The sequence below is a fragment of the Oryctolagus cuniculus genome, chromosome 10 (genome assembly GCF_051225735.1).
Source record: "Oryctolagus cuniculus isolate XC-2025 breed Fujian yellow rabbit chromosome 10, ASM5122573v1, whole genome shotgun sequence".
Classification (NCBI taxonomy): Eukaryota; Metazoa; Chordata; class Mammalia; order Lagomorpha; family Leporidae; genus Oryctolagus; species Oryctolagus cuniculus.
Window position 1 is genome coordinate 81396753 of NC_142876.1, and position 13324 is coordinate 81410076.

Genomic DNA, 13324 nt, shown 5'->3' on the forward strand with positions numbered 1-13324 from the left:
TTTTGCTTACATTTTTCTTCTCAAAATGTAATCCTCCTTAGTCTTCATTAATCTCACTCATCACTGAGATAAAGTAAAAATATAAAGGATCCATTCTCCCTCAGGAACTTCCCTTGATGAGTCAAGGTTAAGGGGTGGAATTTTTCCAGTGAGTTTACCATGTCAGTGATAAAAGCTTTCAGGGCCTTTGCAGCTAGCTGTATTTGTGATTCAGATGTTTCATTGCGGTTGGTGGGTGGGGCATAGCAAATGCCCAAGCTCTATCACGCTTAAGTTTGCCTTGACTTTCAGCAGTGTAGGAGCATCTTCCCTTCCAGGCCTGAGCCCTGCAGCACTGCGTCTCTTCATGCATTATTCATCACGCCAGGCTCCAGAACTGGAGGGAAACTTTGGGGCCCCAGCATGCATGCTCGTTCACCATCCAATGCCGGTCTTTACCAGCCGGCCTCATCAGAATGGGATTATGAAAACAGAGTTGTTGGGCACCCAGCCTGGTCTCCTCCCCACCATAGAGCTGTCAGAGCCCTCCTAGGAGAGGGCTCACAGATTAAACAAACAAAATCATAGAGAGTGGAAGGCCCGATAAGCACCCCCACCCCAACCCAATACCCTTATTTGCATGAGAAAAGGCCGTGATTGAGGGCTGCACAGAGCTTGGCTCCCAGCCCAGGACCAGCCTGGGAGGGCGGGTGTGATTGAAACTCCCTTGGTAGATGGGGGTGAGGGAGCTGAAAGCCACTGAGCCACAAGCAGGCCTGGGGTCAGCAGTGCTTTGCTCAGCCCTTTCCACTCAGAGCTCATCCAGGCTTTGTTTGGAAGCTGTTGCTACTCCTTTGTTTGTCAAAGAAGGAGCAACATGAGTAATGTGTGTTTGCAATTACACTGGACACTCGGGGGTTTCTCTTTATCTCACTTTCTAACCAACAAAAACATTTTATCTGCAGGTATGTGGGCATACACCCACGTAATGCGCATACATAAAATATGGTACAGATTTATTTTCACAAGGAAAACAAAAGGGCATGGACATTTGATTCAGCAGTCAAGATGACCCTTGGGATGCCTACATCCCATATCAGAGTGTGTTCCAAGTACTGGCTCCACTTTTTTTTTTTCCTTCAAGATTTATTTATTTGAAAGTCAGAGTTACACAGAGAGAGGAGAGGCAGAGAGAGAGAAAGGTCTTCCATCCACTAGTTCACTCCCCAGTTGGCCGCAACGGCTGGAGCTGTGCTGATCCGAAGCCAGGAGCTAGGAGCTTCTTCCAGGTCTCCCATGCGGGTGCAGGGACCCAAGGACTTGGTCCATCTTCTGCTGCTTTCCCAGGCCATAGCAGAGAGCTGGAGCGGAAGAGGATCAGCTGGGACTAGTACCAGTGCCCATATGGGATGCCAGTACTTCAGGCCAGGGCATTAACCCGCTGCGACACAGCGCCGACCCCATTGGCTCCACTTCTGATTCCAGTTTCCTGCTTTGGTACACCCGGTGAGGCAGAAGGTGAGGATGGCTGAAGGACTTGGGTCCCTGCCACCCGTGTGGGAGACCCGGATTGAGTTCCTGACTCCTGGCTTGCTTGGCCCTGCCCTGGCTATGGGTGTTACAGACTTTTGGGGTGTGAATTAGTAGATGGATCTCTGTATCTGTCCATCTTTGTGTTTCTCTCTGTCTGCCTTTCCAATAAGATAAAAACAAGTAAATAAAAGTTTGGTTTTTTTTTAAAGGAAAAGAAAGTACATCATCCCCTTGCTACTCAAAATTCACTGTTGCTTCTAGGGAACACTAAATGAGGAGATGAGATCATGTGAGAGGAGAGAAATATGAGAAATGGATTTCTGCACTATTTTGCAGGTTTTACATTGAGAGCATATCGTTTTTGAAGGACAAAACGACCGTGGAGCTGTTTTTCCTGAATGCCAAGGCCTGCGTGCACAAGGTAAGGAGCCCACAGGCCCTGCCCCCAGCAGGACTGCGGTGGCCATGAGAAATGGGCTTGCCTTGAGTCTTCTTCTTTGCCCTCTGCTCTTGACATTTCCTCCCTCACAAAGACAACCATGGCAACATGTCCCAGGTTCTCAGCAGTGAGGACGAACGTCCGTAGAGGAACCTGGTTCTGATGTGGGAAAAGTCAGGGAGATAGATAGATGTTCATGAGCTGCAGGCCACGCCTCCCCCACCCAGGTAATCCTATCAACCACCTGTCAAATCAGATGACACCTGCCCAAGAAGCACCTCCCCTGACCTGGGGCCTGGGGACAGGATTATGTAACCACTCCCCTTCTCAAAACTCCTAGGAAGCTTGGTGAAGTGGAGGGGGCTCTCTCTCTACCTTGCTCACTCTGGACGAGTAGAGCAGGGTATGAAATTCCCCTTTATACCTTTCCTGGGCCACTCCCCTAAATGCAGCCTTCATGTGCCTGTGGATTCTTCTCACTTTCTAAATAAACCTTACCACACGGTATGCCTTGTTTGTGCCTGCACTTACTATTCTTCTCTAAGTAAAAGACAAGAGCCTGGGGTATGAATTTTGGCCCAACCTAGCCCACAGCAGTTCACCCACAAATGACAGCTACTCCCAACACAGCTAATACACCTTGCAGGACACCACAGAAGGACATAATGACCTATCAGCTGGATTGTGATGGAAACTTCCTAGACCAGAAATCCTTGGTAGCAGGATGTGTGCTAACTTTACGCTAATGTAGGACCAATCTTAGGTAGGTTCCCACCCTGACTTTAGGTCCCTGCACACCTGCACCACCTCGACTCCCAGGAGGCCTCGTGCTTTCAAGTAGCACCTCAGTTGCCTGTGATGAAGGACCAGGGCTGGTGTTTTTATTATTTTTTTATATTCAAAAGGCAGCATTACTGAGAGAGGGAGAGACAGAGACATGGATCTGGTTCACTCTTCAAATGTCCTCAAAGTCCAGTACTGGGCCAGACTGAAGCCCAGAGCCAAGAGCTTCCTTCGGGTCTCCCATGTAGGAGCAGGGGCCCAAGCACTTGGACCATCTTCTGTTGCTTTCCAAGGCACATTAGCAGGGAGCTGGATCAGAAGTGGATCAGCTGGGACATGAACTGGTGCCCATATGGGATGCCAGTGCCAAAGGCAGAGGCTTAGCCTTCTACGCCACAGCACTGGCCCCTTTATTATGTATCTTAAAGTCAGAACAACCTCTAACTTTGTCCTTATCAAAACTGTTTTTATAGTTTTTTTGGGTTCCCATATGAATTTTCCAACAAGCTTGGATTTTTATTTTGATTAGGATTATCCCAAATCCATAGAATATCGTGGAGAGAACTGACAATGTAGAATCAGCAGACCCATGGACAAGTGTATATCTGCATTTTTTTAGACCTTTTATCATTTCTCCCAATAATGTTTTATATCTTCTTGTGTATATATATGTCTTTTGAAAGATCTGCCCCTAAGAATTCCTATTAGTTGATGCAATTGTAAATGGTGTCTTTTTATTTTAATTTCTGAATGTTCATTGCTAGTGTATAGAAATACAGTTGATTTTTATATATTGATTCTATATCCTACAATCTTACCAAACTCATTATTTCTGGTAGCTTTTTTGAATTCGATAAGAAGAGAAGTTTCTCTTGTTCCTCATCGTAGGATAAAAATACCCAGTCTTTCATCATTAAGTATGATGTGGGCTCTGCGTTCACATCATCTTTTTTTTTTTTTTTTTAAATTTAAAGATTTATTTATTTGAAAGAGTTACACAGAGAGGTAGAGACAGGTCTTCCATCCAATGGTTTACTCCCCAATTGGCCGCAATGGCCAGAGCTGAGCTGATCCAGAGCCAGGAGCCTCTTTCAGGTCTCCCACGTGGGTGCAGAGGCCCAAGGACTTGGGCCATCCTCCACTGCTTTCCCAGGCCATAGCAGAGAGCTGGATCGGAAGTGAAGCAGCCAGGACTTGAACCGGCACCCATATGGGATGCCGGCACTTTAGGTCAGGGTATTAACCCGCTGCTCCACAGTGCCGGCCCCCAGATCATCTTTGTAAGGTTAGGGGCATTCCCTTTTCTTTCTGATTTGTTGAGTATTGTAGGATATTTGCTGAGAGTTTTTAATTTTGTTAAATGATCAAATGGTGCTTCTTGTTTAATTTATTAAAGTGGTGAATTATACTGACTAACTTTTTAAGATTAAACCAACTTGAAATAAGCTGTACTTGGTCATGATGTAGTCACTTTTTTTTTTTTTTTAATATTGATTGATTTGAAAGGTGGAGTGACAGAGACTGGGGGTAAGAGTTATGTCTTCCATACTCTGGTTCATTCCCCAAAATGGCAGCAACAGCCAAAGCTAGGCCAGGCCAAAGCCAGGAGCCAGGAGCCAGGAACTGCATCTGAATCTCCCACATGGGTGGCAGGGGCCCAAGCACTTGGGTCATCTTCCACTGCTTTCCCAGGCACATTAGCAGGGAGCTGGATTGGAACTGGAGCAGCAAGGACTTCAACCGGCGCTTTGATATAGGAGGACAGCCTTGCAAGTGGCAGCTTTATTTGCCAGAACATTGTTTAGCCTTTTCACATCTATGTCCATGAGAGATATTTGTTTTATTCTATGTATTGTAATAATTTGTAGGTTTAGTATTAGAGTAGTGTTGTTCATAGAATGGCTTAATTTGTGAAGAATTGATATTAATTTCTTCCTCAAATATTTGGTAGAATTTAGCAGTGAAATCATCCATACTTGGAGTTTTCTTTGTGGGAAGATTTTTAACTACAAATTCCATTATATTAGTAGAGGGCTATCCAGATACCTACACCTTCTTTTTTTGCTTTCAAATTGCTTTATTTGTTTGTTTATCTGAGAAGCAAGAGAGAATTCTCATCCATTGGTTTGCTCCCCAATTACTTGGAACTGCCAAAACTAGGCGAGGGCAAGGCCAAGAGCCAGCAACTCAATCAAGTCTCCCAAGTGGGTGGCAGAAACCCAGTTACTTGAGCCATCACCTCTGATGGAATTGAGACCAGAGCTGGGAACTGAACCCAGGCATTCCAGCGTGGTATACAGTCATCTTACCTACTGGGTAAACACCCACTCCCCAGGATACCTATGTCTTTTTGAGTGAGGTACAACAGTTTGTTATTTTCAAGGCATTTGTTTCATTCAAGTTGTCAAACTCACAGCACGGTTGTTCATAGTATTTCCTTATTATCCTTTTAATATGTGCAGAATCTATACTGATGTTACTTTTCTCATTCTTGATAATAATAATGCTGTCTGTATTTTACCCCCTGGTCAATCTGGCTAAAAGTTTATCAATTATTGGGCTTCCTGAAGAACCAGCTTTTGGTTTCAATGTTTTTCTTTCTTTTTTTTTTTTTTCTGCTATCTCTGATTTCTGTTACAATCATTATCACTTTCTTTGACTTCAATTTGCCCTTTATGTTCTAGTTCCTTTAGAATACTTAAGATGGAAGCTTAGGAGTTTATTTTTCTTTTTTCTTAGAAAAGTGGGCAAGTACTTTCTGAGAGGACACTTCACCATTCTCATTTTATAAAAAAGATTTATTTGTTTGAAAGGCAGTTACAGAGAGAGAGATCTTCAATCCATCGGTTCACTCCCCAAATGGCCACAATAGCTAGGATTGGACCAGGCCAAAGCCAGGAGCCAGGAGTTTCTAACAGGTCTCCCACTTGCATGGCAAGAGCCCAAGTACTTGATCCATCCATCTTCTGCTGCTTTCCCAGGTGCGTTAGCAGGGAGCGAGATCAGAAGTGGAGCTGCTGGAACTCAAATTGGCACTCATATGGGATGCTGGTGTCACAGTGGTGGCTTTACTGCTGCACCACAACACTGGTCCCTGAGTAGTATCTATTGCTATTTTCAAGTTTATTCATTTTTTTTCTTTTTAATCCCATCCAGTATTTTGGAGTTTTTTCTTTGGGAGGTTAGATTTGGATCTTTTTTACGCCTTTTTTTTTTTTTTTTTTTTTTTTTTTAATTTGACAGATAGAGTTAGACAGTGAGAGTGAGAGAGAGAAAGGTCTTCCTTCTGTTCGTTCACTCCCCAAATGACCGTCGTGGCCAGAGCTACACCGATCTGAAGCCAGGAGCCAGGTGCTTCCTCCTGGTCTCCCATGTGGGTGCAGGGGCCCAAGCACTTGGGCCATCCTCCACTGCCCTTCCAGGCCACAGCAGAGAGCTGGACTGGAAGAGGAGCAAACTGGACTAGAACCCAGTGCCCATATGGGATGCCGGCGCCACAGGCGGAGGATTAACCAAGTGAGCCACGGCGCCGGCCCCCTTTTTTACTTCTTGCATGTGACTAACTTTTTGAACATGTGAAATAGAGTTACAATGATTATTTCAATGTTCCTGTTTCCTTGTTTGTTTTTAAAATTTATTTTACTTATTTGAAAGCGCTAGAGAAGGGGGGGTCTTCCATCGCTGGTTCAATCCCCAGATGGCTCCAACAGCTAGAGTTGCAACAATCCGAAGCCAGGAGCCAGGAGCTTCCTCCAGGTCTCCCACACGGGTGCACGGGCACAAGGACTTGGGCCATCTTCTACTGCTTTCCCAGGCCAAAGCAGAGAGCTGGCTCAGAAGTGGAGCAGCCAGGACTCAAACCTGCGCCCATATGGGATGCCAGCACTGCAGGCTGAGGCTTTAACCTGCTGAACCACAGCGCCAGCCCCCTCTTTTTTTTTTTTTTTTTTTTTTTTAACTATTTGTGTCAGTTCTGTGTGGTTTCTATTGATTTCTATTGATTGATTTTACTGTTTAGTGTGTGTTTTACCTATTTGCATGCCTCTTTGATTAAATGCTCCACGTTATTTTATTTTATTTTTTTGCAAATCTCTTGGGCTGGCCCAGTGTGATGTTTGTTCTCCCAGCTCCTTCCTGAGCACTCTCTTCAGTTCTTCTTGGGACATGAGGTTTTCGGTGTGAACAGTAGAAACAGAGTTGGCTTCCAGCTTGTGTGAGGACCAGGCACTTCTCCCCCTGATCCTTTCAGAGGCTCCCCAACTTTGGGGGTCTCCTTTCATGCATGCAGGGGTCAGTGCACTGCGGAATACTCAAGGAAGGCCCTCCGCAGCTCCCGAGGGCTCTCTGGGAAGCTCTCTTTTCTCCAGTACCCTGTTCTGTAAATCCTGTGTATTTTCATCTGCTGGGTCTCTCAGCTCCACCTGCGCAGCTCCGGGTATTTCATTGTGTTTCATGCTGTATTTCATTGTGTTTCCCCTCCACAGCCTGAGGCCCTCTTTTGACAGTAAGTGGAGCCAAGCTTGGAGCTCCCCCTGTTCAAGTTTCACTGTCTTTTTGTTGCCAGATGCTCAGCGCTTTGAAAACTGTTGTTTTGTATGTTTTGTCTGGCATTTAGTTTTTTTGTTTTTGTTTTTTAGATGAGAGGATATATTCATTCCCTATTACTCCATCTTGGCCAGAGGCACAAGGCTTCAAAGCAGACTTTGTGGCTAATTTTATGGTGAAACTTCAATGCCCCCAGCACCAAAGGCCTTCCCTTCAGCCTTTTCTTAGACTTGGGTTTCCTTAAGAATTCCAAGGTGGACTGATGAGCAGACACCTGTACAGAAAACGCAGCACTTACCAAGTTAGGAAAACATTTCACAAACTGTAGTTGGCTGTCCTGCCTTCTGTGAGAAACACAATTACCCTTTGTGATATTTTTCCCAGTCTAGTTGGCCATGGTCCAATGAAATAGTCTCCCTGATTGCTTGTTTGCTCTATTGCTAATGGAAAGATAATGAGAATGCAAATTTTTAACTCCTGATATTTCTTTTGTAGGTCTGTAGGCTAAATTCTGTCTGTCTTGAGGATGTAATAAAGAGCAGAACTCTTTTAAACTCTTTCGCATGAATGTCAGTTCTTGGGAGCTCTCTTCTAAATGGGGTGGCCTAAGAATCATTAAAGAGTTTAGAACTTTTGGGGCAGGCACTGTGGTATAGCAGGTTAACGCCCTGGCCTGAAGCGCCGGCATCCTATTTGGGCGCTGGTTCCAGTCCCAACTGCTCCACTTCTGATCCAGCTCTCTGCTATGGCCTGGCAAAGCAGTAGAAGATGACCCAGGTCCTTGGGCCCCTGAACCCGCATGGGAGACCCGGAAGAAGCTCCTGACTCCTGGCTCCTGGCTTCGGATTGAGGCAGCTCTAGCTGTTGCAGCCAATTGGGGAGTGAACCATCGGATAGAGGACCTCTCTCTTTGCCTCTCCTCTCTCTGTGTATCTCTGACTTTCAAATAAATAAATAAATCTTTAAAAAAAAAAGAATTTAGAACTTTTACATAACATGATTTTTAAGGCACTATAACTGTTAGATAATTTATAAAAATTGACTTGTATGAATTGAGAATACAATATGTTCTATCTGTCTAGTTAATATGGATGTGACTGGAGACAATCCCAAGAGATTCTACAAGATCAGGTAGATGATAAAGAATTAGAGGCTGTTGGGTGAAGCAACTTTCAAATAATTTCTTAAGATGTATTATTATTCAAGAACATTCCGCATAAGGAATATCATCTGAACCATGGCCACAGGAGTAAATAAGTTTTATGAGAACATAGCCTCAACTGTGGAACACACGTAGGTGGATTTATTGATTGGTAAAAGTGAGTCACTGAAGGTTGGGTAGTTCCTGTTAATTGAGGGCTCCCTGCTGGATCTGAATGGAGCTCCCCTCCACACTGTCTGGAGAAATTTCTTTCCACCAATGATGTGTTTGGCTCCCGTAACAACTCCCTAGGTACACATTTTCCTCTCTGCCACTGTTCCTCTATTTCTAGATCTTTCCCTCACAGGCAGGAAGAGAGAGTTCTTATTTGCAAACACTGACAAAGCCACTATGTTTTTTTTTTGTTTCTTTTAAAGATTTATTCTGTTTATTTGAAAGGCAGAATGAGGAGCCAGTGCCATGGTGCACTAGGTTAATCTTCCACCTGTGGCGCCGGCATCCCATATGGGCGCCGGGTTCTAGTCCCGGTTGCTCCTCTAATGCTGTGGCCTGGAAAGGCAGTGGAGGATGGCCCAAGTGCTTGGGCCCCTGCACCCATATGGGAGACCAGGAGGAAGCACCTGGCTCCTGGCTTTGGATCGGTGTGGCTCCGGCCGTTGCGGCCATTTTGGGGAGTGAACCATCAGATGGAAGACCTTTCTCTCTGTCTCTCTCTCTCTCACTGTCTGTAACTCAACCTGTCAAATAAAAATTAAAAAAAAAAAGAAAGAAAGAAAAAGAAAGGTAGAATGAATACAGAGAGGGAGAGACAGAGAAAGAGATTTTCCATCCACTGAGTCACTCCCCAGAGGGGCCACCATGGCCAGATTTAGGCCACCCCGAAGCCGGGAGCCAAAAGTTCCATCTGGGTCTCCCACAAGGGTACAGGGACCCAAGCACTTGGGCCATCTTCCACTGTTTTCCCAGCTGCATTAGCAGGGAGCTGGATAAGAAGTGGATCAGCAGGCAATTGAACCGTAACTCATGTGGGATGCTGACTTCACTAGCGGTGACTTACCCCTTTTCACTACTATACCAGCCCCCCCAAACACACACACAATGTCTTTTTGCATACTTGGTTAGGAAGACATAGGACTTGTGATAAGGTGTCATTCAGTTGCTGAAGCTCTGCATTGCTATATAAATAGGGTTTATATGTACAAAATTCAGCCTCATGAGAATATCACTTGAAACACTGGGTAGTTCTCAATGGTTTTGTAACTCTCATTGCCCCACTGCATAGAGAATAAGCCATTGGTGACACTTAAATGTTGCAAGAAATATTGTGCCCCACTTCTGAGTCTAGGTACCCAGGATAGACTGAAAAGATGATGAGGACCTCTCACGTTTGTTTACTCCAGAGCAAATTCCTATAAATTCAATCTGGCACAAGTTGGGCAGTCAATGAATTATTGACTAGTTCGATAAGTGAGTGAGTGTTGTTGATGATTAACCCTGTTTCCCAAGTAGTCAAGCGATAAACAAAAGTGTCTAATTGTCCTAGGGGAAAACACATGACAGTGTCGCCATTGAAAAGCTGAACATCTGTAATGTTAAAAATCATTTTTATGCATTATTGAATAACATTTAGCAATGTTGTAGTCACCACTAACGACAATCTTCATCAAAGAATGAGTGACAGCGATTCCGTAAAGAAGAAAATTTCATGTCTAGCATCGTACCTTAAAAATATCAGAAGCCCAGTGACTTTTTCTCTAATCTTTTAGAAGTCATTTAAGAACCAATAGTTGTCTTATTGAGAACTAGTGTTACACTCTCCAGTTATGAAGCCATTGTGGATAGACTGAATTCAACCATGGCTCCAGCTAAGTAAGTACATGTAAGGAGCATTTATTCAGCAATTAGGTAGCTACTCCCTGCCAGTACTGTTTAAGGCTGTTTATTACTGGAAGTGCTCTGAGGATTCCTTTATTTATCGATTGTTATTTTAAATCCCAGTTTATTTGAAACACAGAGTAAAAGAGAGAGAGAGAGAGTGATCTTCTGTCTACTGGTTCACTCCCCAAATGGCCCCCCAACAGCTGGAGCTGGACCAGGTGGAAGCCAGGAGCCTGGAACTCCATCTGGGGTAAATCCCAATTTAAACATTAGTGAAAATGAACTTGTTTTCTGGAAAAAAAAAAATCTGCCTTATTGGTAGTTTTGACCAAACCTATATGAATGTATGCCTTTCCTAATGAAGTAAATATAGATAGTTGAGTGTTTCTATTTCCCACCCACCATGACCTGCTGTAATTTGCAATATGAAAAATCTATTAGAAATCTTGCTGTCTTTTGATTCTGACAAGGAAATGTAGTTCTAAGGAAAGCGCTGGGTTCTAGGGCCACCTCTGGGCCATACTGGCTGTGTGATCTTGGGAAAGATACTTAACTTCTGTATTTCTCCTACTGCAACATGATATGATGAGATGGGATTAGAGCAGCATTTCTGACCATGTGACCTATGACTATTTTTTTTTATCAGATTTACAACAGATGCTCATTTTCAGTGAGCAGACTTCTGCTTTCTCAGTCGCTTACCACAAACTCAGAATTCGGAAAGAAGCTTCTGCATTTTTCATTTGAAAAACCACTTTGTGTTCTGGACGTTAAACCTGCAGAATGTTGGATCCTCGCATGGGTTCAAATTCGCTTTAAGACATATGAGAGGGGCCGGCGCCGTGGCTCACTTGGCTAATCCCCCACCTGCGGTGCCGGCATCCCATATGGGCACCGGGTTCTGGTCCTGGTTGCTCCTCTTCCAGTCCAGCTCTCTGCTGTGGCCCGGGAAGGCAGTGGAGGATGGCCCAGGTGCTTGTGCCCCTGCATCTGCGTGGGAGACCAGGAAGAAGCACCTGGCTCCTGGCTTCAGATCGGCGCAGAGCCGGCTGTAGCGGCTCTCTCTATCTCACTGTCTGTAACTCTACCTGTCAAAAAAAAAAAAAAAAAAAAAAAAAAAAAAAAAAAAAAGACATATGAAAAAGGTCTGGGGACAAGACTAGAAAGAAATCTTGTGATTCTCTCCCTCTTCTTCACTAAGACATTCTTCCTGGAGAAGGCATGGAACCCCTTCCCAGCTCTGAGACCAGTGTTCGGATAAGAAATGTCTGAAGCTTTCTCTGTAGGTTTGTCATGTCATAATCCACACTAAGCTGGGTGGTATACGTTTAGTTGCATTTGATGCTCATTCCACCCCATGAAAAAGGAAACTTAGGATCTCCTCTGATGAATAAAAGAACTGAGGCACAGAGAGATTAAGTCATTCGGAACTAGTAGGTGTTTGGGGAAAGTGTCCTTGGTTAGTTATACCAGCAGGAGACCTGGCCCTCTAGAATTATCTCTGGTTCATTCCAGGTTCATTTCAGCTTCCTTTCATTCATGGCTGTTGGTATAAAAGTGTCTCCAGTAGCTTAGAACTCAGGGGTGTTGTTCCTGATGTTGATAGAGGGGGCAGGTCTGAGCAACTACTCAGTATTGATTGCATAGGATTTGCTAGGTGCATACTGTGTCTGTTAACTCCTTTAGTTCTCACTCAAGCCCTATTGCCTAAGTGCTCTTATTGTCCCCCATCTTATAGATGGGGATACTGAGGCACAGAGTTATGTCATGTACACAAGGTCACAGAGCTTGTTAGTGGAGGAACCAAGATCCATCCAGGCAGTGGATGCCAGAGCCCACGAGATTAGCTCTCAATGAATGAAGGCTGCCTATCTCACCATGGATACAGACCCCTGGCACCCTGCATTTAAACCCCCTCTTTGCCTTAATTATAAGCATTAGCCGCCTTGATGCTTTAAGCCCATGTGGTTAATAAGGTGCCTGTGTACACCAGGGGTCAGGTGGTTTCTATGGACTGGGCCGGAGGGCAGAGCACCACTGGGAGAGGGTATTACTGGAACGCATTAGCGCTCACCTTCCAGGAAAGCTCAGAACTGCCCCAAGGAGCGAGTGTTCCCAAGGCAAGTACACACTTTCGTGTGAGCTGCCCTTCAGGTAAGGGCCCTTGAACCTGTTTGGCTTCCTTGGTGAGAGTGAGAGGGGCACACCTTGCCTTCACAAAACAACCACCTGTGCCAGGTGGCAGTGATGTGGAAACGCCGAAACTGACCTTGGGGAGCCCTGGCAGCACCAGGCAGGCAGGCTACAGTCCACCTGGGCCAGCCTGTTGCCTGGTAGGGAAAGGAAAGCCACAGGGCATGCCATGGGACTGTAGGCGTGCTCCAGGCTGTGACACTTGCAGGCCACTTTGACTCCATTTATGATTGTATTAACCAGCCAACATCTACTCCACCAAGCCATTACAAACTCAGCCATCTGAAGACCAGCTTGGCGAATTAAAATAATGCTGGCCACCTTGTCTCTTCTGGTGTGTACAAAATTCTGATGCTAATGAAAAGTCAGAAAATGTGGAAAGGCAGATGGGGCTCCTGGGGTGCCCTGTGGCAGAGACGATGCATAGCCACAGCTCCCTTTGGTGCAGAAGTTGGTCGGGGGGGGGGGGAGGCAGGAGGCAGCCGGACTCTGCTGAGAGCATACTAGTCATCGGAACTGATCTTTTTTCAGTATTATCTCATTTAGCTGTCACAACAACTGACACTGTTATTTATTACTACTTTGACAAATGAGAAAATGGGGACACAAAGAGGTTAAATCACTTGGCCAAAGTTAAATAACTCACTAGTAGTGGAGTGATCAGACCTGGCTCCAGAACCATAACACTTATCTTTCTTTCTTCATTCATTCATTTGATTTAAAAAAACAATTGCATTCTTATTAAAGGCCAGCATAGGGAGCTTGCGCTCTCTCTCGCTCTCTCTCTCTCTCTGTTTCTCTTCTCTGTATCT

General features: G+C 44.9%; 1 protein-coding gene and 1 long non-coding RNA gene across 10 annotated transcripts in view; one reads left to right on the top strand and one right to left on the bottom strand.

Annotated features, from left to right (window-relative positions):
* The window catches only part of FRMD4B (FERM domain containing 4B), a 366145-nt gene that overhangs the window by 256399 nt on the left and 96422 nt on the right, over positions 1 to 13324 (top strand). For all 9 annotated transcript variants that reach the window (XM_089305914.1, XM_051851478.3, XM_089305911.1 and 6 more), the window contains one exon: positions 1849 to 1933. In XM_089305914.1, the coding sequence (XP_089162040.1) occupies positions 1849 to 1933 (85 nt within the window). The remainder of the gene's footprint in view (positions 1 to 1848; positions 1934 to 13324) is intronic.
* LOC149124310 (uncharacterized) overlaps positions 1 to 13324 on the bottom strand; it is a 101994-nt gene that overhangs the window by 27722 nt on the left and 60948 nt on the right. The gene's annotated exons all lie outside the window — the stretch shown is intronic.